General features: G+C 39.5%; 1 protein-coding gene and 1 long non-coding RNA gene across 2 annotated transcripts in view; both read right to left on the reverse strand.

Annotated features, from left to right (window-relative positions):
- The window catches only part of LOC122031369 (amino acid transporter AVT1A-like), a 50092-nt gene extending 28807 nt beyond the window's left edge, over positions 1–21285 (reverse strand). The window contains exons 1-4 of the mRNA XM_042590488.1: positions 21113–21285; positions 18386–18667; positions 13992–14270; positions 13847–13948 (exon numbers count right to left, since the gene is read on the reverse strand). Of these exons, the coding sequence (XP_042446422.1) occupies positions 13847–13948; positions 13992–14270; positions 18386–18667; positions 21113–21285 (836 nt within the window). The remainder of the gene's footprint in view (positions 1–13846; positions 13949–13991; positions 14271–18385; positions 18668–21112) is intronic.
- A 2214-nt stretch (positions 21286–23499) lies between these two features.
- LOC122032277 lies at positions 23500–25484 on the reverse strand. Its single transcript, XR_006126018.1, has 3 exons — positions 24979–25484; positions 24802–24883; positions 23500–23543 (listed from the first exon to the last, which is right to left on the reverse strand). It is a non-coding gene; the product is annotated as an uncharacterized LOC122032277 (long non-coding RNA).
- Between the last annotated feature and the right edge of the window lie 2073 nt (positions 25485–27557).

Raw genomic sequence — 27557 nt, forward strand, 5'->3', positions numbered from 1 at the left:
CACTCGGTTATCTTCACCAGTGCCTCAGCTTCCACCCACCTAAAAAAGGTAATCAACTACCTACGATATTCATCCCCACTGGTTGAATGGGCATGAAACCTTGTAATATAGACCAAAAGTACTCGACTAGTAAAATCTTCTGAGCGAGCTACCGACCCCCCGAATGGCTTCCACATAAACTCTGATGAACTTCTTGTAAAATGTACTGCATATCATCTTGCCTGATGCACTTGAGCAAAGGGCAAGAGAAAACCCTCTTGTACAAGTGGTCTCCAACCAATGTCAACCGACTGACCTCTTCTTGATTATACACGCTTGCTCCCGATCGGAGGGTAAAATTTCTTGCCGAAGGAATGAAATTAACAGTGCTCTCCAGTCGCTTTGTAATTCTAGTTTGGTCTGCCTTTCAATGTGAGCTACTAATAATATTTATTCCACCGGCTTATCTAGTGTCCACGGGATTATAGAGCAGACAACATAGCTAACTCGTCTACCTTCTGGTTTTTCACTCGAGGGATTTTTTGAATGGTCACTTCTTCAAACCCTCCTCTCAACTTCTCAAATGCCTCCACACACAACCTTAGTCATTATTATTAATCTCAAAATTGTCTGAAAGTTGCTAAGCCACCAATTGAGAATCTAAGTAGATTAGAACTCGGGCAGCTCCCACATGCTTCATGGCTTGTAGATTGGATATCAAGACTTTATATTCCACTTCATTATTAGTGGCGCGATAGTCCAGCCGAATGGACAACTGCATTCTATTTTCATGAGGTGATACCATAAGTATTTCGATCCCACTACCTTGCAAAGCAGACGACCCATACACGTAAATTTTTCAAGTTTCTTTTGGCTCTGGGCTCTGTATCTCGGTCATAAAATCGACTAAAGCTTGAGCTTTGATGACCGTTCGGAGTTGATATTGTATATCATACTCAATCAACTCTGTAGCCCATTTGATCAATCTTCCTGAAGCCTCCGAGTTGACGAGTACTCGGCCCAATGTATTGTTGGTTAACATTATGATCGGATGAGAAAAAAAGTAAGGACGTGACCTCCGCACAACTAAGATTAGTTTGTATGCTAACTTCTCGAGTGTGGTGTAGCAGCACTTGACATCTTTTAATAAATAACTTGAAAAATACACTGGTTGTTACTCATTTCCCTCTTACCGTACTAAAATTGACCCCACAGTACTCTCGGTAGCCGATAGGTACACCCACAAGGATTCGTCAATTATTGGTTTGGTAAGCACAGGAAGGCAAACAGATAATTTTTCAACTCTTCTAACAACTTGTCACATTTGGCATTCCATTGAAATTTGGTGGCTCGGCGATGTATCTTGAAGAAGAGTAGGCTCTGATCGGACAACCTTGAGATGAACTGTGACAGCGTAATGATATGCCCTGTCAACTGTTGGGCTTCCTTCATGTTGCGCAATGGAGGCATGTCTCAAAGAGTTTGTACCTTGCTCGAGTTGGCTTCAATCCTTCGTTCGGTCATTATGTCGCCAAGGAACCGCACACTCTTGGCTCCGAATAAGCATGAGAGGATTGAGTTTAAGTCCATATTTTCTCAGCATTTGGCATGTCTCGTCGATGTCCGCACATAGGTATGTCGACTAGAGGGACTTAATCAGGTTGTCATCCATATACATCTCCATGTTGCAGCCAATCTGCCTCCGGAACACTTCATGAGTAGTTGGTAAGTGGCACATGCATTTTTTAATTCCAACGACATAACATTATAGCAATAGGTTCCTTCGGTCGTGATAAAACTAATCTTCTCTTAGTCCTCTCTGGCCAACAGAACTTGGTAGTATATCTGGTACACATCTAGCATGTATATCAACTCTCAGTTGGTCGTCAAGTCCACCAATTGATCAATGCGTGGCAAGGGATAATAGTCGTTCAGACATGCCTTATTCAAGTCCCTGAAGTCGATGCAGACTCGTCATTTATTTTTCGGCTTAGACACCAACTCCATGTTGGCTAACCATCTTGAGAATTGGACTTCACAGATATACCCTGCCTAGAGCAACTTCTCTACCTCCGCTCGGATGATCTTATTCTGATCAACTCTGAAGTCTCTTTTCTTCTGCTTGACCGGTTAAGCATCTAGAAGGCCATGAAGCACGTGTTCCATGACCTCGGGTGAGATGCCCGTAATTGCTTTAGGTGTCGAAGCAAACACATCATTATTGCGCATCAAGCGCTCCACTAGCTCAACCTTAAATTCGGGCGCCAGATCGACTGCTAAGTGGTGGCTTCCGGTTGGTCAGGATGGATCTGAATTTCCTCTTTTTCTTCATAGATAAGAGTTGGGGGTACTTCGTACATGGCATTCACCTTGTCCACTAGATCTTCAGCGTTGTTCGAGCTTCAGTCTTGACGACATCCACATAGCACTTATGCATTACCAACTGATTTTCTTTTACTTCCCCAACCTGATCGTCCACGAGGTACATGATCTTCTAGCAAAAGGTCAAGATGACCGCTCGAAACTTATTCAGGGTCGATCGGACCAAGACCATGTTATAAGTTGAGGGTGCATTTATCATGATGAAGGCCGATCAACAAGTCCTCATCAAGGGCTCCGCCCCTAAGGATATGACCAACTTAATCTATCCGAGCGGCTGAACTTTATTGCTTGAGAATTTGTAAAGGGCATTGTCATGGACTAAAGCTCACTCTTCTCTATTTGCAATTGCTCGAATACACTCTTGAAAATAATGTTGATTGAGCTAGCTATGTCAACAAAAGTATGATATATATTATAGTTAGCTATAAGAACCTTAATGACTAGAGCATTGTCATGGTGTATTTCCACTCCTTCTAAGTCCTTAAGACAAATGCTAATTTCAAGCCCTTGCGTATGTTCCTGACTGCACCTGACTATGTGAATCTCCAGTCGGCGTGCATGTGACTTTCTAGCCCTGTTGAAGTCTCCATCGGTCGGCCTGCCCACTATCATGTCAATGTCTCCCCGAGCATCATTGTCACATTTTTCTTCTTGCCGAGTCAAGGGATGCTCATGCTCAACTTGAGTGGGGATCGAAGCTCTGTTCTCTCTCTATTGGGGGGCTTGCTGGAATCGATCGGCGCCTCGGGCGTCTCTTCTAGGTGATCCGTTCGACTACTAATAATGTTGGTCATTCAAGGAAGACGACCGCTATCTATATCCCCTGTTATCCGCTCAACGCATTCCCCAGTTATAGTGATAGCACTCTTGAATGGTATGGGTTCCCATCTGGTGATAAATGTAGAATAGCTAAGCACCTGGGCAGGGTTCGACAAATAACATCCGAGCAACTTCCATATGTTGAACCATGGTCGGCCTCTGTTCATGGGGATGCAATTAAGGGTCCAATCGGGGTTCCTTGTTTGGAAGAGGAGGGAGGGGAGCTTGGCATTCTGGGGAAGGTACAAGAGCAGACGCCGCTACATCCTTCTTTCTAGCAGACTGAGCCTCCTCCATATTAATATACTTGGTCGTCCTTCCAAGCAAATGGTCAAAGCCTCTAGGAGGATTTTTTTATCAAGGATCGAAAGAAGTCAACATATGATTTCTTAGGAGAAGGCACTCACTAGGATCTCTAGAGTGGCCGAAGGAACACCCATATCCACTTTGTTGAACTATTTGATGTATGCTCTGAGTGTTAGATTTTGAGAGATGTTCTAAGGCAATCACCTTATGATTTTACTATTTATTTAATAAATATAGATTCACTATTTGAGTGCATATTATATATTTGAATAGTCTTAAACTTATTTACTGAATGTCCACAATACAATTCATATCATAAGAGAATTTGTGATTGGATCACAACTTTTGATTATCTCTACATGTGCAATTATGAACGTATTGAAATTTTCCTAGTCGTCGAATTGGTGCATTTAGACATCAGTAATTCTGTAAGACTAGCATGGGTTATACTCCTTGATTCGGCTAAACAGTTGTTTTTCACTAGTTGGGAGACATTGTGATGTCAAAAGTTAAAAATAGATGCTAGTTATGGTAACTAATTTATTGAAGTAACTTATTGTAAGACTTCGTATGGTTCTCTACATATATGGATATATCTGTGAAGTTTATACTGCAGTTCAAGTGTAAGTTTCCTTTGATTTGAGGTATACAAGTCATCTTGGTCATAGAAACTTATACTTTGACATCTTAAACAAACATCTCTTAGATGTGTGAACTTGAAATGATTGGGTATAAGTCAAAGTGGCTGAAGGTGTTTGGATAGCTCACAGAGGATTCACCGCTCCTTGCGAGGAGACGTATACCTATGGTCACTCATTAGGATTATTACTCAAAGTCTTTGGCCATAATATCACATGTTAAGAGTATAAGACTTTTGTACACATGTATGAGTAATTTGATTCTATAGAACGAGGAAGTATTACTTGGAATAGGTGTGACGTAGTCAGTCTAGTAGGGGCAGACACATAAACTATGTCCTGAACCAAGTGGGTATAAGACGAATAAAGAAATGAGGAACAATTTACTGTAGCTACTGAAGAGTTCAGAATTAGTTTTGAGATCAACTGCGATTTTTCGATTATTTGGGAATCATAATGTACTACTAGGTGTCACTCATGATCTGTAATGTTCGAAACCACTTATTTAATTAAGGGGAGTTATTGGATTAAATTATAATTTAATTAGAATCTAGATTTATTTAATTAAGAAGATTTATTAGATTAATTATAATTTAATTATATTTTGAATTTATTTAATTAAGGATATTTATTAGGTTAATTGTATTTATTCATTTGATTTAATTAAAAATTTATTTACATAAATATACTTAATTAATTAAGTTAGCCTATAATTAGGAAATTTAGATTAGTGAATTATATTAAGAAAATAGTAAGATACAAATATATAAAGACTTAGTATTTATATAATTTATGTGTATAAATTATTCATTTAATCAATATGAAAATGAAATATAATATAATATAATATAATATAAATTATATAGTATAAATTTAATGTAACGTGTATATAATAATTAAGAAACTATAATATATGAATTCTAAATAGATAAAGCTTAGTGTATAGGACTTCATTTATGATAAAATGTAACGTGTATATAATAATTAAGAAACTATAATATATGAATTCTAAATAGATAAAGCTTAGTGTATAGAAATTATAGGACTTAGCATTTATAAAGAGATAAAACTTAATGTGTATAATTTTGTAGAGAATATTCATCTAATTAGTATGGAAATAAAATATTACGTGATATATAAGGGGTAATTACAAAGAATAAATAGAATTAAATAAGTAAATTATATATGGAAATTTTATAACCATGGAAATAGCTTCTCATTTAAACTTGATATCATATTAAGTTTACAAAAAAAAAAAGGAATGAAATAAATGACTTGACATTTATACGAATTTTTGGGATAAAGATAGAAGTGTTACACCTATGGGAATAAGTTTTTTTTTTAATAAAAAATAAAATAAATGATTAGCATATTTTATGTGTTGCGAATTTTTATATGGAGATAGATATGGAAATAGAAAATTTAGACCAAGTCCTAAGTCCCCCTATCTATTTAAACCTTACCTTCTAAAGCCCTCTCTTGGGTTTTGTTGCCACCGACCCTAGGAAGACCTCCTCACCCTCTTGTTCTCCACCGGTGCTAGGATTTCCAAGGAAGACAAGGAGTGGGTGGCTAAGAGCTTAAGGCATTTTCTCAACCATGTTATTGTTTTATTTAGCTTCTATGTCTTGTGAATTTCGGATACCTTAGATTGGGTTGATGTTTCATAGATGTTCTGGAATTATGTTGTGACCCTATTACTTTTTGTTCTGTTGTGGTGTAAATTAGCCTTAATGGGTGGAATGAATTTCACTTCAGTGTCTTTTGTTGAAATGTAGGAAATTTAATTAACTTTCATTATCAATTTACAGAACCTTTTTCGGATCAAAGATGAATTTCATATGATTTTTATACCGCTGACTGACGAATCTGGAATGATGCTACGACCTTGCTGTTTTTGGTCCTGTTGTGGTGTAAATTAGCCTCAATGGGTGAATGAATTTCACTACAGTGCCTTCTGTTGAAATGTAAAAAATTTAGTTAGTTTTCATTACCAATTTACAGAACATTTTTTGGAACAAAGATGAATTTCTTATGATTTTTATACCACTAACTGATGAATCTAGAATTATGCTGTGACCTTGCTACTTTGACCCTATTGTGGTGTAAATTAGCATCAATAGATGAACAAATTTCACTACGGTATCTTTTGTGGAAATGTAGAAAATTTAGTTAGTTTTTATTACCAATTTACAGAACCCTTTTCGAATCAAAGATGAATTTCATATGATTTTTATACCACTGACTAATGAATCTAGAATTATGTTGTGACCTTGCTGTTTTTGGTTCTGTTGTGGTGAGTTTAAATTTTGTTTTAGAGCTTTAGTCATCATGATCTTGCTCAATGAGTTGTTTCATATTTTACTAATTGTAAACCCTTAGGAACTAGAGAACTATGCATGCTCAAAATAAGTTATAGACCTTGCATGTTTCAGACATGATAAATGTAGGTTTAAATTCTGTTTTAAGAGTTATGAATATGAATGTTGCATTACAATTTGGGTCATGCTTCTAGTTGTCTTCCCTTAGAAGATCCATGCTTAATTCTCAGTATAAAACTTGTAAATTTTAGATTTATAGGAGTAGATTAAATTCTATTTTTAGAAGTTATATAGTTTGATGTTGCATTTCATGTTTGATCCATGCTTCTAGTTGTTTTCCTTTAGAAGATAGAAGACCATTTGATGCTCAATTCGAAGTAAAAAACTTGTAAATTTCAGATTTATAGGAGTAGATTAAATTCTATTTTTAGAAGTTGTATAGTTTGATGTTGCACTTCATGGTTGATCCATGCTTCTAGTTGTTTTCCTTTAGAAGATAGAAGATCATTTGATGCTCAATTCGAAGTATAAAACTTGTAAATTTTATATTTATAGGAGTAGATTAAATTCTGTTTTTAGAAGTTATATAGTTTGATGTTGCACTTCATGTTTGTTCCATGCTTCTAGTTGTTTTCCTTTAGAAGATAGAAGACCATTTGATGCTCAATTCGAATTATAAAACTTATAAATTTCATATTTATAGGAGTAGACTAAATTCTATTTTTAAGAGTTTAATCACCATGAGGTTGCTCTACAATGATTTCATATTCTTCTATTTGTTTTCCATTAGAAACTAGAGATCTTTGTAGGCTTATGTTTAGGTTCACGATTATGCCCTGTTTATGTTGCTAAGCATGCACATGCTAAGCTGATGCACAAGTCTATGCTTAAACTTACCATATGAAAATTACATGCTTATGTTTAGGTTTACAATTATACAATGTTTATGTTTTTGCATGCTCACACTATGTTTATGCACAGAATGACATTGAAATCCATGCATAAGCTTATGTTGTGAATTTGCTTGTTTATGCTTAAGTTTATGTTCATGCCCATCTTATGTCTGATTACGATACCTTAAAGTGATAATGATAATGATAGAGATGTAATGAGGATACTGTGAGGGAAAATATCCCAAAGGGAGCTTGTTTATGGGAAAAAGTCCCAGAGGAAGCCCAATATCGGGTAATTTGAATATAACAAAATGATAACGATAATGATAATGATAATGATATAGATTTAATGAGGATACCGTGAGGGAAAAGGTCCAAAGGAAACCTGTTTATGGGAGAAGGACCCAGAGGGAGCCCATTTACGGGAGAAGACCCCAGAGGGAGCCAAATATCGGGTAAGTTGACTGTGACAAAATGATAATGATTAGATGGGAACACCGTAAAAGAAAAGACCCCGTTTACAGGACAAGACCCCAGAGGGAGCCCAATATTGGTTTTCCATGTTAGGCCACGACCTAGTGACGAGAGTTGATGACTCCCCACCACCAGGTACCATGATTTTACAGCTGAGATTGATCAATCAACCATATGATGATAGTCAGTCACTTTCAACGATCCTTACCTTAAAAAGATTTATGAGATATTATGCTTATGTTTATGCTGACGTTATGCTTATATACGTGCTCATGATTATGTCTGTTTGTATGCTTATGGTTATACTTACGTTATGCTTATATACATGCTCATGATTATGTTTGTTCGTATGCTTATGTTTATGCTTACGTTATGCTGATGTACATGCTCATGATTATGTCAGTTTATATTTATGCTTACATTATGCTGATATACATGCTCATAATTATGTATGTTCATATGCTTATCTTTATGCCCTAATATTTATGTTGATGCCTATGTATATGTTCGTGGTATGTTAGTAGGAAGGTCCCTAGTCACCTAGAACGTGGTTTTCCTTAGTACACTAGATTATAGGGGTTAATTATTGCATGAAATGATTTTGAATATGCTGAGTCTATCGACTCACAGACTTTAACCTTTCTTTTTCAGACAAGGGAGAAAACAAGACATGAGGCATTGACACCAGCTCAGAACCATGTTAATACAACTCGAAGACCTTCTAGTTTAAATTTTGCATTTAGCTATGCTTTTTTTTCGAATAATCTATGTAATCTTTATTTGAACTAAGAAACCACTATAGAAGTATGAGCAAATGGCGTCCGTAGTTACATTTATGAATTGTAAAAAAAAAAAAGGAAAAACTAGGAGCGTTACATGAACATTCCTTAATTAAGTAGTTAATTATGGACGACTAAGATAAACTGGAAACCTATTGGGTCACACGCACTACGAGTTTTTAAAAGGCATAAAACAAATTAGAGAATAGGATTCTCAGATCAAGAGATAAATGTTTGATTGGACCATATATAAGACAAATATGGAAATATTTGTCGGAACGGAAGCGCAGATGGGTCATATCTTTTATGAAAGATTTGGACCCTATTTGGTTTACCCATGAACCAATTTGGTTTAGCCATGAACCAACTTGATTTAGTTGTGAATCAAACCAAGAGGTTAATGGGCTAATTTTTTGTTAATGCATAATGGGTTGGATTTAGACTTTCTAATCCAACTCATTAAAGAGGACTATATATTGATATGATTAAAAGAGAATTAATACACAATTCATTATTTGCTTGATTAAGTTTTAGAAACCTAAACCTAATAACTCTCTCTCCCTCTCCTTCTCTCCTGTCGTTGGCCACAAGAAGAGGGTCTCCTCTTGTTGTCGTGTGTCACCCAAAGGAAGAAGATCTTCCTTTTGCTTCTTCTTCCTCTTCTTGATCCTTCTCCTTCGCTCATGACTAGTACCTTCTGAAGGCGAAGCTTGTTCTCTTGGAGTTGTCTTGAAGAGCTAGGCGTGGATACAAATAGAGGCAAGGTTCAATAGCGTCGCAAAAGGTTGATGCCCTTCTCATTATAAGTCATCCGTAAGGTATATCTAGAATAATTATTATTCAATTTCATTTTATTTTATGATCTTGTCTGCACGATTATATCTTCCATGTGTGTGGTGTGTGTGATGTAATAAATTAGTTTAATTATCATTAAGTCTTTCGCTGTACATGTTTACGAAATGTAATTTTAACACACATCGTATCGGGCATATCCCAACATTGAGTGCCTCCTTAGGTCCTTGCTTAAGGGAAAATAATCTTAACGTGGTTTTATGATAGTAGAGGTTACTAGAGAAGTAGTGGAGAAATATAACAACAACCAAGGCTTATCCCACTAGGAGGGGTCGACTATATGAATCTTTTTACGTATTGAGCTCTATATCCTATTATATCATTATCTATACTTAAATAAATGTTATCTTGTTTTAATGTTATTAACTAAGTTTTTTTTTTAATTTTTCTCTCTCCTCGGTTGACATGTGTGTTTATCATAGTTTCACATTGCCTAACTGGAGCATTTATTGGTCATCTAAGTACATGTCTTTACTAACTTAAACGTGTCTCTCGGAGTTTTCCATCAATAGAAGCAACTCCAACTTTCTCTCTAATGCTCTCATTTTTTATTTTATCCATCCTCGTATGTCCACACATCCATCTTAACTTTCTCATCTCTGCAATTCCCATTGTCTACTCATATGCTCGAGTCATTCCCAATATTCAGCTCCATATAACATAGCAGATCTAACTGCAGTTTTGTATAACTTTCCTTTAAGGTTTAGAAATACTTAACAGTCATATAAAACACTCGACACTCTTCTCAATTTCAATCATCCTGCTCGTATTTTATGTAAGACATTTCTCTCAATTCCTCCATCGTTTTACAAAAATGATCCTAAATATTTAAAACTCTCAGTTTCAGGCAACTCGTTATCTCCTATCTTAACAATTGTCTCATTACATCTAATATTGCTAAATTTAAATTTCATATGTTCTATTTTTATTCTACTAAGCCTAAAATGTTTTTCTTCTAGTATTTTTCGTCAAGATTTTAGTTTAGCATTACTCTTTCACTTGTCTCATCTACCAAAATAATATCATCTGCAAATAACATGTATTACGGTACTGTCTTGAATGTGTGCAGTGAGTTCATCCATAATTAGTGTAAAAAGATAAGGACTTAGAGCTTATCCTAAGTAGTGGAGAAATGCCTTGCGAAAATTTTTGAAGCAGCAAATGGACTCGGTAGGGAGCCGGTTGAATCATGTTTGTGCCAAGACGGAGAGAGTAGTAAGGAACACTCGGCACTTGACTCCATCCATGTATTGATGGAAGATAGCTACATTTTCAAATTTGAGTAGATGATCCTCCGAGTCGGTCGCTCCTCCATATTCTCCGATCTCTAAGGGTCGGCTTGGTAGCTTGTCTTCCAATATTTCTAAGGAGAACAACATACTTACTAGCTCGGGAGAGCTACTGGCCATAGGAGCTTTCACCTTCCATATATCCCAAGCGGGTGCATCTCCAGAAGATAAACCTTTGAGTCTTTCCACTCGGCTCATATCATCGAAGGGCGTGCGGAATAATGCTCAGTGATATGCAACTAGGGATGGGGACAGGAGCGAGAGGTTGATCGGCTGCACAAGCACTTGTATAAAGTTGCCCGGAGGAGGAGGAATCGGTTGGAACCCAGTTGGTCCTTCCCCTGGGTCCATCGCTCGGTGTGAGGGTCTGCTAGGTTGTTTGGTAAGGGGCACCCGATTGCTTCTTGTTGTTGTTGCATCAACTTCTGCACTCGGGCATTTATTAGCAACTCCAAGTCTTCTTGCGACAAAGTAACTATAGTAAATCATCTAGTCTTTTCCTTCTTCGCGTTTTAGATTCAAGCAAAAATTCCCACAAACGACACCAAATTTAATCCTGTTTGAAATTGGGGAAGATGGTGCGTTGGGTTGGTGGCTTTGCTATTGACCGTGAGAAGACTTTGAGCTGATAGTAGAGGGCGTTGGGTGATCCTGTGTGTCAAAATAGAATGTAGAGGAAAGGAAACGTCAACAACCGACCAAGGAAGGGTCTTCGGCTTAGGCACTTTGATGCTCAAGTAAGTCAAGTGATCGAGAGGAAATGAGATGCAATGAACATAGAAATAAACAGTTGGCTCTAAGTGCGTAACATTGCGTAGCATACCTATGCTTTTAGGAGGAGACTCCTTATATAGTGTCAATTTTCCTTGTACATGAATATCGATACATTTCTGAAAAAGATCAACCCTTTTGACATTCTAACACCTTTCTAGAAGTAGAACCACCATCTTTGTGATTTGCAGAGTAGAAGCTTCCCTCATGAAGAGAGCGGAGCGAATATTCCTTTATTTTTCTGACAACCATTACACAAAACACCAAAAGGGGTCGTTGGGTTGATGGACCCTTAATATGCTTTACTGGTAGGCCAATTGAGTCCACTTTTAGCCAGATCAGATCTCGTTTGCAAACGTGGTAGGGTTGGATTAAGGAATGATGTCACTCTCAAGGACTCGGCCTTCGCTCGGCCAAAGAATTCGATCGGGTTGTATGTCTAACATCTCTGACCGAATCATAGGTCTGATCGACTGGACCACTCAGCCGAGACATGTGACTACGTTAACTCTGAGTGACTAAGAGGACTCGACTCTGGGTGGCACTAATATAGCTCGAGGTTTCATCGATCCTGAGGGACTCGGGATCCGATCGGATCAGCAGTTCAATCTACTAGGCCACTCAGCCGAGGCATGTGACCGTGTTAACTCCGAGTGTTGACCCCTTCTTAATTTTGACCATTACATCAACCGGCTTTCTTGACTCTGACTCCAACTTTGGAGACCCCATATTATTCATCGTAGCAACTACAATAATTACCAATTGATTCAAAATTCTATTATACTATACCATAGTGATAGTCCACTTTCTTGTGCATATATCTTTAAGTATACCAAGATGAATTAAGTTGAGTTAAACTCATTTCATTTGATCCTCTTTACGTAATTGTTGTTCCTTTAATAAGTCTATATCAGTAATATAGTTAAATTTTATTTATATAATCTTCTTCTGGTGTTCCTTAGCGTGCTAAATATTAGAATAATACAATACTCGAGGGTCACAATCAACAATAATTTATCGAAATGTTTGGTCATGTCGTTTAGCAGTCAGTATAGCACGAGCATCATGCATCCAAGTTATAGGAACCAAAGACCCTAGCAGCCGGGGATAAACCATGTAACTTATTTGCTAGTCCGACAAACATTCTGAACCACTCGACATGCTTTTGAGAATATAGGAGCGTCCCCTCGGGACAGTCTAGTGGTTAACATATGAGGTGTTATCATCATGAGATATGGGGTTCGAATCTCGGTAAAGTCGAGATAAATACCTCCCTTATATGCTAGTCACTATTTCAAATGCTAGGAGCCACCCACAATTTACCTCTTCCGTATTGATGCTAGTAGCTGTCCGCGATTTACCTATTCCGTGTTGACCTTGGGACGGATTGCCAGGGGTGCTAGGGGTAAGCGTATTCGCCTTTTGCCACCATGAAAATATAGGAGCTGACAATAGTAAAAGAGCTCTCAATAGTCACTCCAATATAGAGAGATCTCTCCCTTCTCTCTAGCCCCTAGAGGGAGGAGACCGTAGTGAAGGAGTTGAGCACGAGCCCTGCAACCACGACAACCGACATAACCGATCTGACGGTGTAGTGTACGCTGCGTTGCTGGCCATTTGTTGGGCTGAGGTTTGGTGGGTCATTGATAGAGCTGCTTAGCAGACAGCTTACGATAGGCTCAAGGATGGTGTTGTATCGGTGTGCAAAGCTTGTCGATAGAGATCGACAGTGGGCATGTACACTACCTAGCTGAGCGACAATGTTCCACCCGCGAGCGGAGCTTGACGACAGGCAGAGCTATGGGCTACTCCTACTCTAACTGTGCGGTCCAATAGTTGGCAACGACAAGGCGCGTGCTTCCAAGGGAGGGTGGTCCAGGCTATCATAGATTCATAGGTGGCAAGGAAGATCTTTCTCCGATGATCGCTGGCGGTTGTGACAAAGATGGTCGAACGTTTCAAGCAACTAGAGACAAGGGAGTTATACTGGGAGCAGTACAAGAGTTGGTAAGTTGTACTGGGAGCAGTACAATTGAACTGGACATTAAGTTCGAAGCTATACTAGAATAGTGTGACAATTGTCACACCAAGGATAATGCAGGACTACGGGTGTTGATGCAACAAGAGCCAAAGATATATGGACTAGTAATTGGCAGGGTCACGAAGGCAACAATAAAGCAATACAAGTCAGAGGGAGACAACAGCAGCAACTAATAGCTAAGATCCTAAGCAAGGCCTTATTGCCTTACAGGAGTCTAAGGGCAAATGTCATTCTAGAGATGCAAAACCAAGTATCTACTTGCACTCTACTTGATCAATGAATTCATGCCCAAGCTCGACTACAGACTCAGACGACAGAGAGCAATAGCAGTGATAAAGCAACAATAGCTTGCGGCGAACTCAATGTAGAACAGGCACTGGCTAGCAGCTGCCAAAGCAACCAAGCTGGATAAGGCAGTACCCAATCCACTAATGTGACAACCCCAACCTCAGAGACGGGTTCTGCAAACAATATAGCGAGGAGACCTCTGCTGCAGCGTCATTATCGACAGCCATCAACAAACAAAGGTAGGCTATATCTGTTAATACCGAAAGATAGGGACGCACACGAGGTGTCCACGCCAAGGAACGAAGATCGCTAGCTGGAATATAAGGGGCTTCCAGAAGCCCCTTAAGCAAAAAGGAGCCCAACACCTCCTTAAGCAGCGGAGAATCGACGTTCTTGAATTGTTGGAGACTAAATTGTCCAAAGGAGACAAACACCACCCTTCAACGATAGTTTCCAGGTATGAGGATAATTCATAACTTCGGTTTCTCTATTCATGGTGTTGGAGAAGGAAGGTGAGAAGGTGCCCCTTCCCCTTCCTCTTCCAATCCAATCACCTTCCTCCATAAATGAAGGAAGGGGAACAGACCTTCTACACCTATATATAAGGTCGTCTAAGCAACCTAAAGGGAGAAGAAGCACAAGAGAGAAAGGAAGAGGGGACTTGCTATGTGTGAGTTTTGTGCAAAGTCAAAGAAAATGAGTTCGTCCCATATGAAAGGTCTCTGTGCAAGGTTCGTCCATGTGCACAAGATTGAAAGAGGCATGAAGAACATTCAAGATTGGCTTGTCTAATCTCGAAAGAGGGATTTGGTTTGTGAACCATGAAGAATTTTTTGATTTGTTCGTGATCGCTCTTCTGACAACAAGTTCGAAGATTATATTCTGTCATCAATTGCGGATCTACGAAAGATCGTTGTAAGTGTTTACAGTTTTCATGTTTATTGTTTTTCATGCTTAGAACTGTCAACACATGATTGCGTCTTGGTGTTAGGGGATGTGCAACTTATTGCATTGGATGTCATCAGGGAAGAAGAGCGGCTCGTACACTGTCAAGTCCGATGCAAAATTTATAGACAACGAGTATTGGCAACCATTGTCTATGGACTACACAATTTGTGCGGAGAAGACCTCTATGGAATTCTATCACAAAACTAGGGGAGCATATCAACGAGCCTTGGATGGTAGTTGGGACTTCAACACCTTAATGTGAGCTCAAGATAAGACTAGGGGCTTTCATTGAAAAAAAAACCTAGGGGTATGCCGGTCATGCACTACAAACAACGGGATTTAGAAACCATAGTTCAAAGTTGTAACTTAGTGGATTTGAAATAGTGGAATGCCATTTGACGTGGACGAACGACGCTGTATCCTTCAAAGTTATGCAGAATTCCTACCACCTGGATACCTCTCTAATCGTTCCTGTTGCATTGTATCATTGCTTCAAAATGAGTATCAGGAGCAGCGACCCTTTAAGTTCTACAATATGTGGACGATCCATGAAAGCTTTCAAGGACAAGTTGTTAAATCCTGGGCTGAGCCGATCAATGGGATTAATATGGGTGATAGCGAACGGATCTAGAATATGATATGGTAGTCAAAGTCAAGATGATGTAGCAATCAAAATCAAGATAGAGGAGCATTCTATACTTGGTTCTGTTGATCGCCCAACCCCAAAATCCTCAAGTTTTGCTCGTACGGCCTTAAAGCAGGACGCTTGGATAAGGTTGACTGACTATAAATCCAGTCGGACATAAGGACTCTAGGATTTTACTCTGAAACTAAAGAAATAATACGCTCGAGCAATAAATGACTGGAGGGGTTCAAAAGAGCCTGGTCGGAAGAAAAGTCGATCGGGCTCTAGGCACTTAAGTCTTCTAAAAACTCTTTATGCTCACACGGACTGATGAAGGCCAGTCTAACATAAGGCATTCTGTGAACGCCTGGCTGGGCAAAAGGCTGGCCAAGCTTAGCGCCTTTAGCCTAGTAAAGTTTTTAATATATGATCGGTCGGATAAAGGCCGGTCGAACATAAAACTCTATGTGTACGCCCCTATGTGTACACCCAGTCGGGCAAAGTCTGGCCGAGCTCAAAGACACTTAGTCTCACAAAGATCTTAATATATGATCGGCCGGATAAATGTCGGTTGAACATAAGGTTCTGTGTGTACGCCCGGCCGGGCAAAGCCAGACCGGGCTCAAAGACACTCAACCTCATAAAGAGCTTAATATACGATCGACTGGATAAGGACCGATCGAACATAAGACTTTTTGTGTATGTCAGCCGGACAAAGTCCGGCCGAGCTCAAAGACACTGAGCCTCACAAAGATCTTAATATGTGATCGACCGAATAAAAGTCGGTTGAATATAAAACTCTTTGTGTATGCCTGGCCAAGCAAAGTCCAACGGGCTCAAAGACACTCAGCCTCAAAGAGCTTAATATGTGCTCGACCGGATAAGGGTCGATCGAACATAAAGCTTTCTATGTACGCCCGATAGGGCAAAATCCGGTCGGACTCAAAGACAAAGCCTCACAAAGATCTTAGTATGCGATCAACCGAATAAAGGTCGGTCGAACATAAAGCTCTTTGTGCATGCCCGGTTGGTCAAAGTCTGATCGGCTCAAAGACATTGAGCCTCACAAAAATCTTGATATGTGATCGATCGAAGAAAGGTCGATCAAACATAAGGTTCTATGTGTATGCCCGGCCAGGCAAAGTCCGACCGAATTCAAAGACACTTAGTCTCACAAAGACCTTAATATACAATCGGCCGGATATAGGTTAATCGAACAGAAGGCTCTATGTGTATGCCCGACCGAGAAAAGACCGGATGAGTTTAAAGACACTTCTCCTTAGGAAACTCTACATATGTGGTTGACCGGGCAAAAGTTGACCAAGTTTAAGTTACAAGATGTTATATTGTTCCTAAAATAAATAAAGACTCTAACATACACAATATATCATATGATTCCTTGAATAAATCTTTGGCATGCTATGGGCATCATACTAGTCACTGAATAGATCTTTGCAGTATTTAGCACATGATTGAGCAGATTGATACCAATATAGATTAAAGGTGCTTCATTTCATAAAGTTTACTATAAATACCCGACCAAATGAAAGATCACCTGAAACTGATTCCATGAAAGACATTCTAGTTAAGCCATCGGCTTAAAGACCGACCGAGATATATTTAGCAGACAAGCAGCAGACAACATTCTAACAGATTGTCAAAGTTGTCAGGGAATATTTCTTGAGATTTTTCTCACTAATTGATCGGTTACAACAGTATATCTCAACAACTTCAATAAAGGTATAAGGCATAAGCGATAAAAAAAGGTACATCTGTGGGTAGAAAAAAGATTCCTCAGACTATCATTGTCGCTCACCCAGACTATACTCTTTCCATCACCTAACAAACTTTGACACAAGGAGCCACCTCATGATCACGGAAGTTGTGAGAGGTGGTATATAAAGGGGAATGCTCTCCGTTGATAAGGTACACTATTAGCATCATCTAGACCTTACTCTGATGTATATCTACTACTATTTTTCTTCGCCCACTCATAAGAAAGTGTACTAATTTAAGCATCGGAAGGTCTTGCCAGAGATCCCTTCTCTGGTCTTTAGTCACAACGCTTTGTCGGATCGTCTGACTGTCTGCAAGATCGGAGGAAGGTTCTATTCTAAACTAAAGAAGTCTTCTATCAGTCAACAAATTATCCACAAAAACTAGCGCACTATCTCCTTAGCCTTCAGACAGGATCAGGGACTATACAATTCATCCTCAATCGTGAACTGGCCCGCCTAAACTTTGATTGCGAACTTTGAACAAATTGAGAAAGAAGAGTTGGAAGAGTGTAGCAAAGGTTATTGTCTAGGGAAAAATCTGCCCACTATAATTAGCCACAAGGGCATGCAACCATGTTAGCGGAGGCAGAGCAATCATTTTTCCACCAACCGGTGAAATGCACCTATTTGAAGCAAATTGACAGATGTATCAAATTCTTCCATGACATGGTACAGAGGAATAATAAGTGCAATACCATTGTCGCAATATAATCACGAAAGTGTCTAGTGAACATACTGCTGGATATATGTGAATGGAGAAGAGGTGAAAGTAGAAAGAAGTTCCATTGTGAATGAGATTTTAATTCCACATTATGAGATTCAAGGTAAATTGGTTGATTTATATTGATTCACAGGTTTTGATGATGTGAACAAATACATGGGGAGAGACTCTCTCTCACGCGTGGGTGCGCAGGAGGTGCAAATCCAAGGCTCGGATTGCACCTTAGATTTGCACCAAACCAAGTTGGTTCGTGTGCGAGCATGACTTGCGCGTGCCGAATGCTAGATCGGTCGGGGTAAAATTTGCCCAAGTGGAACAACCAACCAGTTGGCGAATAATGATCATTAACGATGTCCTTTGGCCTTGAGCTCCTATATAAGGCGGCTGCGATCCCAAATAAAGGTTACACACTCAAAAGGTTGAAGCTCTCCACCTATGTTCCCCTTCTCCCCTATCATGCATTTCTTGCTCAATGGAGTACCTATGATAGCAATCGAGTGCTCTCAATTTGCCGCCGGAGGTGGGGCGAATCTGTTTCAAGGAAACTGCGTTCGTCGCAGACCTCAATTCACTCGTCTGACTGCTTTCTAGGCTTCGGCCTGCTGATCGCTTCGCCTGTTCGCCCAGCAACTCGAGTTGCCAGAAGCCTTCGATTCGCTCAGTCGACTTTAGCCTATTTTGCTCGGTCGGTAGATAACTCGTCCGGTCGACCACTGTGAAGCCTACGTTAAGCATTTGACAGACACAAATTCCTGTTGGCAGCCTGAGATTATCAGCTGAGATCATTTCAACAATTAAGTAAATTTAAATTCTATGCAATTTTAAATTTAACTAAGTCTTCAAAAATCACCCACAACTAGGGGTGAGTATTCGGTTAAAACCGAACCGAACCGAACCGAATTAATCGAACCGAACCGAACCGATTTGTTTTCGAATAAACCGAATCGAATCGATTTTCGATAAAAACCGAACCGAACTGAACCGAACCGAATTTTCAGTAAAACCGAACAAACCGAACCGAACAAACCGAATAAACCGATTTTTTCTAAAAATTTGATTTAGCTTAATAAAAATTTGGTTTGGTCTGAAATTTATGGTCTAAAAACCCGATTTGGTTTAAAAATTCGGTCTATTCGGTTTATTCGGTTTAACTAAATAAAAAAATCAAAACCGAACCCGAACCGAATTAACCGATTTTTTAGAAATAAAAAACCGAATTTCCGAATAAACCGAACCGAATTTTTAAATTCGGTCGGTTTAATCGATTTATTCGGTTTAACCGAACTTTTGCTCACCCTACCCACAACATATTATTTTTGCTAACACATACAACTAGTGTGCAGGAAGTCACAACCACCGAGTTTGTTTCTTACTTCTGGGATTTGATAGGCACAACAGTTTCATGTTCGGAACTAGACAGCAGTAAGATAAATCTAGGGCCAGTCCTAATAGCTTCACAGTAGAAAATTTTGATCAGTCCAATCACCTCAAATGAAATACGGAAGGCACTCCTTGATATTGGCAACGACAAGGCTCCGGGGCCATACGGATATGGTGCAAAATTCTTTAAATTGGTATGGGATACAGTGAATTCGAACTTGCAATGTGTTGTGCAAGAATTCTTTGTCTCAAGGCGTCTCCTAAAGTATTGGAATCGCACATTACTAGCGTTGATACCCAAGTCAAATCATGCCCCACATGATGGTTACGGACTACAGGCCAATATCGTGTTGTATACTTGTATGGTTGTGTATAAGATGATCATCTCAAAAATCTTGGCAACAAGAATGGCATCAACAACATCCTAGACCCGACATAGACTGGATTCTTCAAAATCGTTCCATGGGTGAGAACATCCATGTAGCTCAAGAGTTATTGAGAAAATATGCAAGGAGTTATTGAGAAAATATGCAAGGAAGAATGCAAGATATCGGATTTCCTCAAGGTGTGTTCTCAAAGTTAACCTTTAGAAAACCTTCAATACGGTGGACTGGAACTTCTTGATGGTTGCCCTCCTTGGATTGGCTTCTCACAACAATTCCTAGTCTGGATCTCAGAATATATCACAACGGTTTCTTACTCTATGGAGATTAACAGGACCATATATGGATACTTCAAAGGGGAAGGGGTCTTTGCCAAGGTGACCTGCTCTCACCGTTCCTCTTTGGCCTTTGCTTGGAAGTTTTCTCAAGGTCACTAAAACTGCATCAGTGCCACTAGATTTCCACTTCCATCCAATGTGTGTAGGCACCGAATCACTCACTTGGCGTGTGCGGGTGACCTCCTCCTTTTTGCCCGAGCAAATGAGTCTACAATTATCTTGATTGTGGAATGTATAGAGGAGTTTGGAAGCACCAAGGGCTACAGCCGAACCTCAGAAAGTCTATCAGGTATCTCGCGGGGGTTCATGAGCGAACAAAGGACAGATTATTTGAGATTACAAGATTTCAACAAAGCTTCTTAATTCCCGTTTCACTATCTTGGTATCCCACTAGCGGTGGAAAAGCTATGCACGAGCAACAACTGCGCCTTACCTGATGGCCTAGTGCGTAAACTAGCATCGTGGCCAAAGCAATCATTGTATTATGTCAGAAAGCTTGAATTGGTGGTGAAGACCGTCTTGCAAGGCGTTGAGTACCCTTGGCTCTCAATATTGCCAATCCCATCTGCCATGATTGACAAAATATATGTCCACTTTGTCAAGGAGCGAGTGAAACTCTTGATCATACATTTTTCGGATCGTGATAAGCAAGGCTCTTTGGAACATAGTGAAATCACGTATTTCGTTTTTTACTTATAATATAATTTACCTTTCTCTAAAATTAAAAAAAAATTAACACATGCAAGAGCAAGTCCAATTTTTACTCTCTGAAACAAATGAAGTTCCCATAGATAAATGGATCATTCGTTTCCCAATGGAATCCAGTCCAATGGGCACTTTCCATCACTTCGAAAAAAAAAGTATAAAAAATATATATTAAAATCATTATGATCTACATCTCAATGCCTCCCCAGTCCGGACACTTGAACCTCGCCTTACGGACCACGCATGTTCAGGATGTAAAAACAAAAAGTTAAAAGTCAGGAAAACAGCTAACCAAAGCCCAATGCTTAAGAGTTGATACCTTTTTTCTCACAATCTGTGTTAATTTTGTTTTGTTTTTTAAGGGGGGAAAAAAAAACTAGAAGTCAATCGAATCCAGGATACCTGTAGCTTTTAGGCCACTGCTGGGAAAAGATCGAAGCCGAACGATCTCCCTCCTCCTCCTCCTCCCCATTCTCCGTCTGGGCCTCCACGTCTTCTTCTCCATCGGTGCTTCCGTCGAAGAGAAACTCCAGGTCCTTCTCCTCCATCACCGCCACTGAACTCCCCTTCTCCATCTATAATCCCTACCGAACCCTAGCGCCGTTGCAAGCGGGGGAAGAAATAAAAGGGTAGAGGCGAGTGCGGTGTGTGTCCGATGCCAGGTAGTAGTAATAGTGGTGGTGGTGGTGGAGATAGGCTAATTAAGGAAGGAGCTAGGTAATAATTGCGGAGGACCGACGGAAGCGAGAATCACTTGGCTCCGGAATCGGATTAAGCCGAGGGTGGGTGGTGGTAGTAGCTTAAGCTTAGCCTGTGGAAGCGGGAGATAATTACACGGACATTTGAATCAACTCATATCCTCTAGTCCGTGTTTCCTCGGGGTCTCTTTTCTTGTTTGTACATTGGATGGTTATAAGAATCCGGCTAAAATTAAGTGTCATCTTTCTTAAGTTCATATTCTCATATACTGGGTCGAGTTAGGCGGTCAAAGGTCGCCGATAGTGGTTGACGCCAATTCATCGGCGGCCGGAGGCCACTTGACTCGATCTAAATTATAATCTAAGTGGAAAAATGATCCAAGGAAGATCAATCAATTTTGGCCAAATTCCAATAATGATCTGACATATTAATTGGAGAAGAGATTAGAAGAAGACTAAAAATTATGGATAGAGAATCTAATCTCCATTTGAATTGAATCACAATGAATTAATGGAATAAAAAAATAAAAAATACCTCTAATTTTAACATTATTAAAAGAGTTTTTTTAATATAAAAAATAAAAATAAAAGGTACTATGTTATCCTTTAGTTGTTCTTCATCTCTATACTTGTAAGTTACGGATTAATAGTGAATAACTCAAAATAAATACTCAACGAGTGTGAGTCTTGAAGTAAGAGTCGTCTCAGATTTCAAACCAAATAAAAGCAACACGTGTTAGCACTTGTTTTCATTTATCTTTATTTCTGCTGCGTTTATCTCTGATCGTTTTTCGAAAAGTATGAAAAGCCACGAGTACTATTCATCCCTTCTAGTGGTTGCGATCCTACAATTGATATCAGAGTGGGGTCGCTTTGAATCGGTAAAACCACCGTTCAAGCACTTTTTCATGGTATTTTTTTGAAATTTTCGGAGTCGATCGGAATCGGTTCTATCACCCCTTGCAATCAATTTTTCGCCATCGAGGTTTTCTCTTCTCAAAGTCAGTGCAACACCATTTGAGTTCTTAGTTCTCTTTTTTATCCTGCACTATTAATCTAAGATCCAGTCTTAGAACATTCGTTATTCTTTTTCTGTGTGTGCGAGTTTTTTCTATCAATGGCCCACCATGAAGGTCATAGTATCATTCACCCGTCTCTTTTCTCCGATGAGGATTTCGGTTACTAGAAAGGCCGAATTGAGTATCACTTGAAGATGCAAGTTAAATTGTGGATCATCATCTAAATTGTTTTCTCACTATCACTTGACGACACTAGAAAACTAGTATCATGCAAAAACTGGGACCAAAGAACAATAAAGAAAATTGAGGCCGACGCAAAAGCTACTCAAACTCTACAATGTGAACTCATCAAGGAAGAGTTGAACCGAGTCGGCCCATTCTCAAGCACGAAAGACTTATAGGAGAAACTAATTGAACAACACGAAGGGACCTCTGATGCTAAGGTAAGTAAACGAGATCTAATTTTAATAAATTATATAATATAAAAATATAGGAAGGTGAAACGATGAGTCAGTAGCATGCATGCATTCAAGACCTTCTCAACAGCCTTCACGTGATCAGTCAAAAAATAGAAAACCATGACATTATAAGATACGCGCTAAACGCTTTTCTAAGAAATATATTGTGGACATTAATGGTAGATGCTTATAAGGTATCTAAGAACCTTTTCTTGATTAGATTAGATGTGTCACGCCCTAGAGGAGTCCCTGTCCGAGAAAATTTCGGCAGCATCTCCCCTGTACGGTGGACAATCTGAAACTTTCTACAAGCACTAAATACCTCAGTCACATGCGGCTGGAATAATAACAACAAAATAAACCATCACCACGTAGTTTATATAAGTAAACAGAAAGATAATACCCTGACTCGAAATCCACCCTACTCCACTAAATCCGACGAACTCACCTCTTCTGCCGTCCAGGCAGGCATGTAGTAGAATAAAATCCAAATCATACCAAAAATCCATCAACATCTCAAAATCCATACAAAGTCCAAGTATCCAAACAAACAAAGTCTATAACATAGTCAAAAAGAAAACAAACAAAACCAGTAGATCCGTAAGTCTTCGGGTCTTTAGGGGACCAGCAACTAGAACTCTCTCCTGACAGCATCATCCTGAAATATAACAACAATGGAGGCGGGGTGAGTCCAACACTCAGCAGGTACAATTGATATGCAAAGTAAAGAAATAAATCATGCGTACAGTCTCCTGATAAAGATAAAGGTAAATGCAAACCGAAGAAGACAGGAGAGAATCTGTACTAACCAGGACCCGGTATAAGGACAAACAGTCCGAAAGGTATAGAAGACCTGTATGCATGTCAAACATAGGTATCCAAACAATATGCAGCATATAAATGCAACAATCACAATCACAAACAATAAATGCATCATGCATATGATGCCAATGTCATGGTCACCCCTGACGCCAGTCAGCCAACTCACAACAAAAGTGGGACCGAGTGGGTAGGGCTGTGACGACCGTGCACTCTGCATCACTACCCCTGATGAGTGACCGAGTGGACGGGATGCTGTCGGAGTACACACGTACTCCTACCCCAAATCATAAATGGGGGAGCGCAATGCTCTCATCTCCGCACGCTATGACGGGAGGGATCTCTAACGTATACACCGTGTCACACTACCGAACGAGCAAACCGACGTGCTACCACGCTGTGTCACGCTACCCATGAGCGTCACAACGGAGCACCGAACAATGATGAAAACTGGCAAAGTGCTCAACAATAATGGAGCAATCTATCGCACAGCATGCGATCATGCAAATGGTGCATGTCACTAAGCATGGTAATATACTAAACCAACCTCTGGACATATAACAATGGGCACCATAGTGAATAAATCATATCAAGGTATACTGATCAAATAAGGTATCAAACCTAGGTCTTGACATGGTAAAACATGGTTATATCACTACCCATGAGCATGTGAAATCAGATAGGTATCAATACGAGATGCAAGCAAACAAACAATCAAGCAGGTAACATGTATTGGGCAGTGATTAACCGAAACAAATAAGAAACACAATTAATGCAACATGTTAATTTCATTACTAAGCATATCAAAGACAATAAGTCAAAAGTACCCGCCTCCAATCGAAATGGTCTAGTCCGACAAATCGAAATACTCGTCTCGAATCAAAGTCCTATGTCAAACAAATAAATCTTTTTATTTAGCTACACTCCAAACGAATAGCTAAATAAAATCCTTAACAACAATTCAGAGCAAAAACCCTAAATATTTCCTTCGTTCAGATTAACCCTAATGATCAAGGTGAACAACATTTAACCATGTAAATCCTAATTCACCACAAAACGTATCACAAGCCTGAAATTTACCAAATTCCAAAACTCACCCAAATCCGTATACTTTATCGTTAATTTGTTGAGGATGCACCCTTTGCCAAACTGTGGCTGGTACTAGATTTAACCACTGACCTATACATCAAACACCCAAAATTTGTAGTCAATACATTCACCTCTGTGAATCAAACCTTAACATTAAATTCACAGTCTTTAAACCAACAACTTACCCTAAACCAAAGGCTCGGTAGAACCCGAGGCATCAACTCATGCAAGGGGTGAGGCTCGGCTATGGCAGAAGGAATGGGTCGGCTCTGCTCGGACTGAGGGACGGCGGTAACCAGGGTGCTAGGGCACCGGCGATGGCTCAAGTGCCGGCCAGAGGAAGAGCGATTGCCTTTGGTGGTCCTGTGACCGGTGGTTCAGCGTCGGCGTGCAGGTCCGAAGAGGGGAAAGGGCGGCGCCAGTAGATGTCGGGCGACACTCAACGGTGTGCGAAGGAGAAGAGGCTAAGAAGAAAAAGAGGCACAGTGCTAGGGCTCGGCACAGAGGAAGAAGTCGGCGTCGCTGGTTCGGGGCAGAGGAGAGGAGAAAGGCGTCGGCTGCGGAGAGGGAGAGGAAATCGCTCGGCGCCGGTTAGGGTTCGGGAGAAGATGTCGTCGGGTGAGGAGGGGATGCGGCTCGGGTGCGAGGAGGGGGCTAGGGCACGCGGGGAAGGAGTGAACGACGACAAATAAAAACCGTAGGAAAATAAAAAAAACAAATAAATAAAAGAAATAAAAGAAAAGCAAACTTTTTCTCGCTTAAATGGGGTAGCCTAAACAGGCTTTCCCGGCCCCGTTTTTATTCCCGTTAACTTGTCCATACGAGCTCCGAAAAATTCCCGAAAAATTTCCAAAAATTCCGGAAAATTCCCTTATTAATATTCGCCTATTTCCAGTATTTTACAAGATGAGTAAATTCAAACTTCATGAATAAACTAAAACTATTCGGACTGAGAAAGGTATTGCATTGCTTGCAGGGAAACTCACAAATAAGAAGTTGAAGCCTAAGTACCAAACTGAAATCGAATCCGAAGATGAATCGAATTTCGAAGATGAAGACAAAATCACCATTGAACTAGTCAAACTAGTTTAGAAAGTACTTAAGAAGAAAAAGGTGACCCAATACAAGAGCAAGAGCAAGCAGCTAGGTGCAAATCAAACTACGAAGTCAAAGTCAAAAGTGACCTACTACGGGTGTAACCAAAAGGAGCACTATAAGCTAGAATGTCCAAACCAAAAGTAAAGAAGAAGGAAGACTTTGAAAGCAACATGGTCCGAATCCTCGGAAGACTCCGACAAAGAACACGAACAAGAGAGCTTCCTTGCTCTACCAGTACAAGCTTATGTTGTCGAAACCAAGTCTGAGTATGAAATAGGAGTTGAATCAGAAACTGAATCCGAAAGAAGCCATAAATCCATATCCATTTCTGAAGGGCCAAACAATACTGTAATTTATTTAGTTGCTAGTACTCAAGCAGATAAATTACAATATTTAATTTCATACTTATTAAGAAAGTTGGCCAAATCCAATGCCCGAATCAAGTCACTCCAAAAGGAGGTAACAACTCTTAAGAAAGTGATTAACCCAAGTTTTTTGACTGAACAAATTCAAGATGGAACTTCAACTCAAGTCCAACAACTTAAGAAAGAAAATTTCAATATAAAAACTCAAGTCAAAGAACTCAAGGACTCATTGGAATGGTTCACTTTGGGTTCCAAGAACCTTGATCTGATTCTTGGAAAATAAAGGGTCATATACAATCGATCCAAACTTCGATATAAGGCTAAACAAAGATTCAGATTATACTTATCTTTAGTAAAACAATCAAATAGAAACCTAGTCCATGTTAGGATGTATACTAAAAGCCTAGCTTTTTGTATGAACATAAGAATCACATTGGTCAAATGTATGCATTTATGATAAATGCAGTTGCTCATTTAATTTATATTGTAGATAACATGGTGTGTGGTGCCACACAGAAGATCATGTTATCAGTTCCTTATAAATTATAAATAGTAGCTCACAACCAAGATGGAATGGGACAAACCATTGGAGTGGTTGTAGTGTAATTTGGTATTAGTTTATCTTAACTATAAAATTACACTAGTACACTATGTGTGTATTTAGCAGGACCATTTGAGGTTGTTTCTTTTTATACTAACTGCATAAAAGAATAAAACCGCTGTTATTATGGATATGCACACTCTTAATCCTGATATTATAACAAGCACATATACTTAGTATTTATTTCTTTAATTTATCAATGGATGAGATTTAGTTCGTTAAATCAATAAGCCGATAAGTTGGGAAATGAAATTATTTATATGGTGTGTTGTTGATTATAGAAGGAAACTGTGTCCTAGTAATTTAGGTTGATGATGTCCCCTTGAGGAGCTCATAAGGATTGTCATGTAAACCCTGCAGGTGACTTAGTCCGACATGACAATGAAATTGAGTGGTACTACTCTTGGAGCTAGATATTAATTAAATGAGTTATCAATAACACATTTAATTAGTGGACATTCGATATCTTAAACACAGGGAGACTAACATACTCATAATAAGAAGGAGCTCATAATGTAATTTGGGATTAGTGCGGTAGTTCAATAATAACTCTTTAGTGGTATGAGTTATTATTGATGAACTTGAGTTGGGTGTTCGGGACGAACACATGAAGCTCAAGCTCATCGGGAGACCAAAACTAATTTCTCCTCTCGATCCCTGTTGTAGCCTCTATAAAGCCTTGTATCCACAAAGTCCACTT

The sequence above is a fragment of the Zingiber officinale genome, chromosome 11A (genome assembly GCF_018446385.1).
Source record: "Zingiber officinale cultivar Zhangliang chromosome 11A, Zo_v1.1, whole genome shotgun sequence".
In the NCBI taxonomy this organism is placed as follows: Eukaryota; Viridiplantae; Streptophyta; class Magnoliopsida; order Zingiberales; family Zingiberaceae; genus Zingiber; species Zingiber officinale.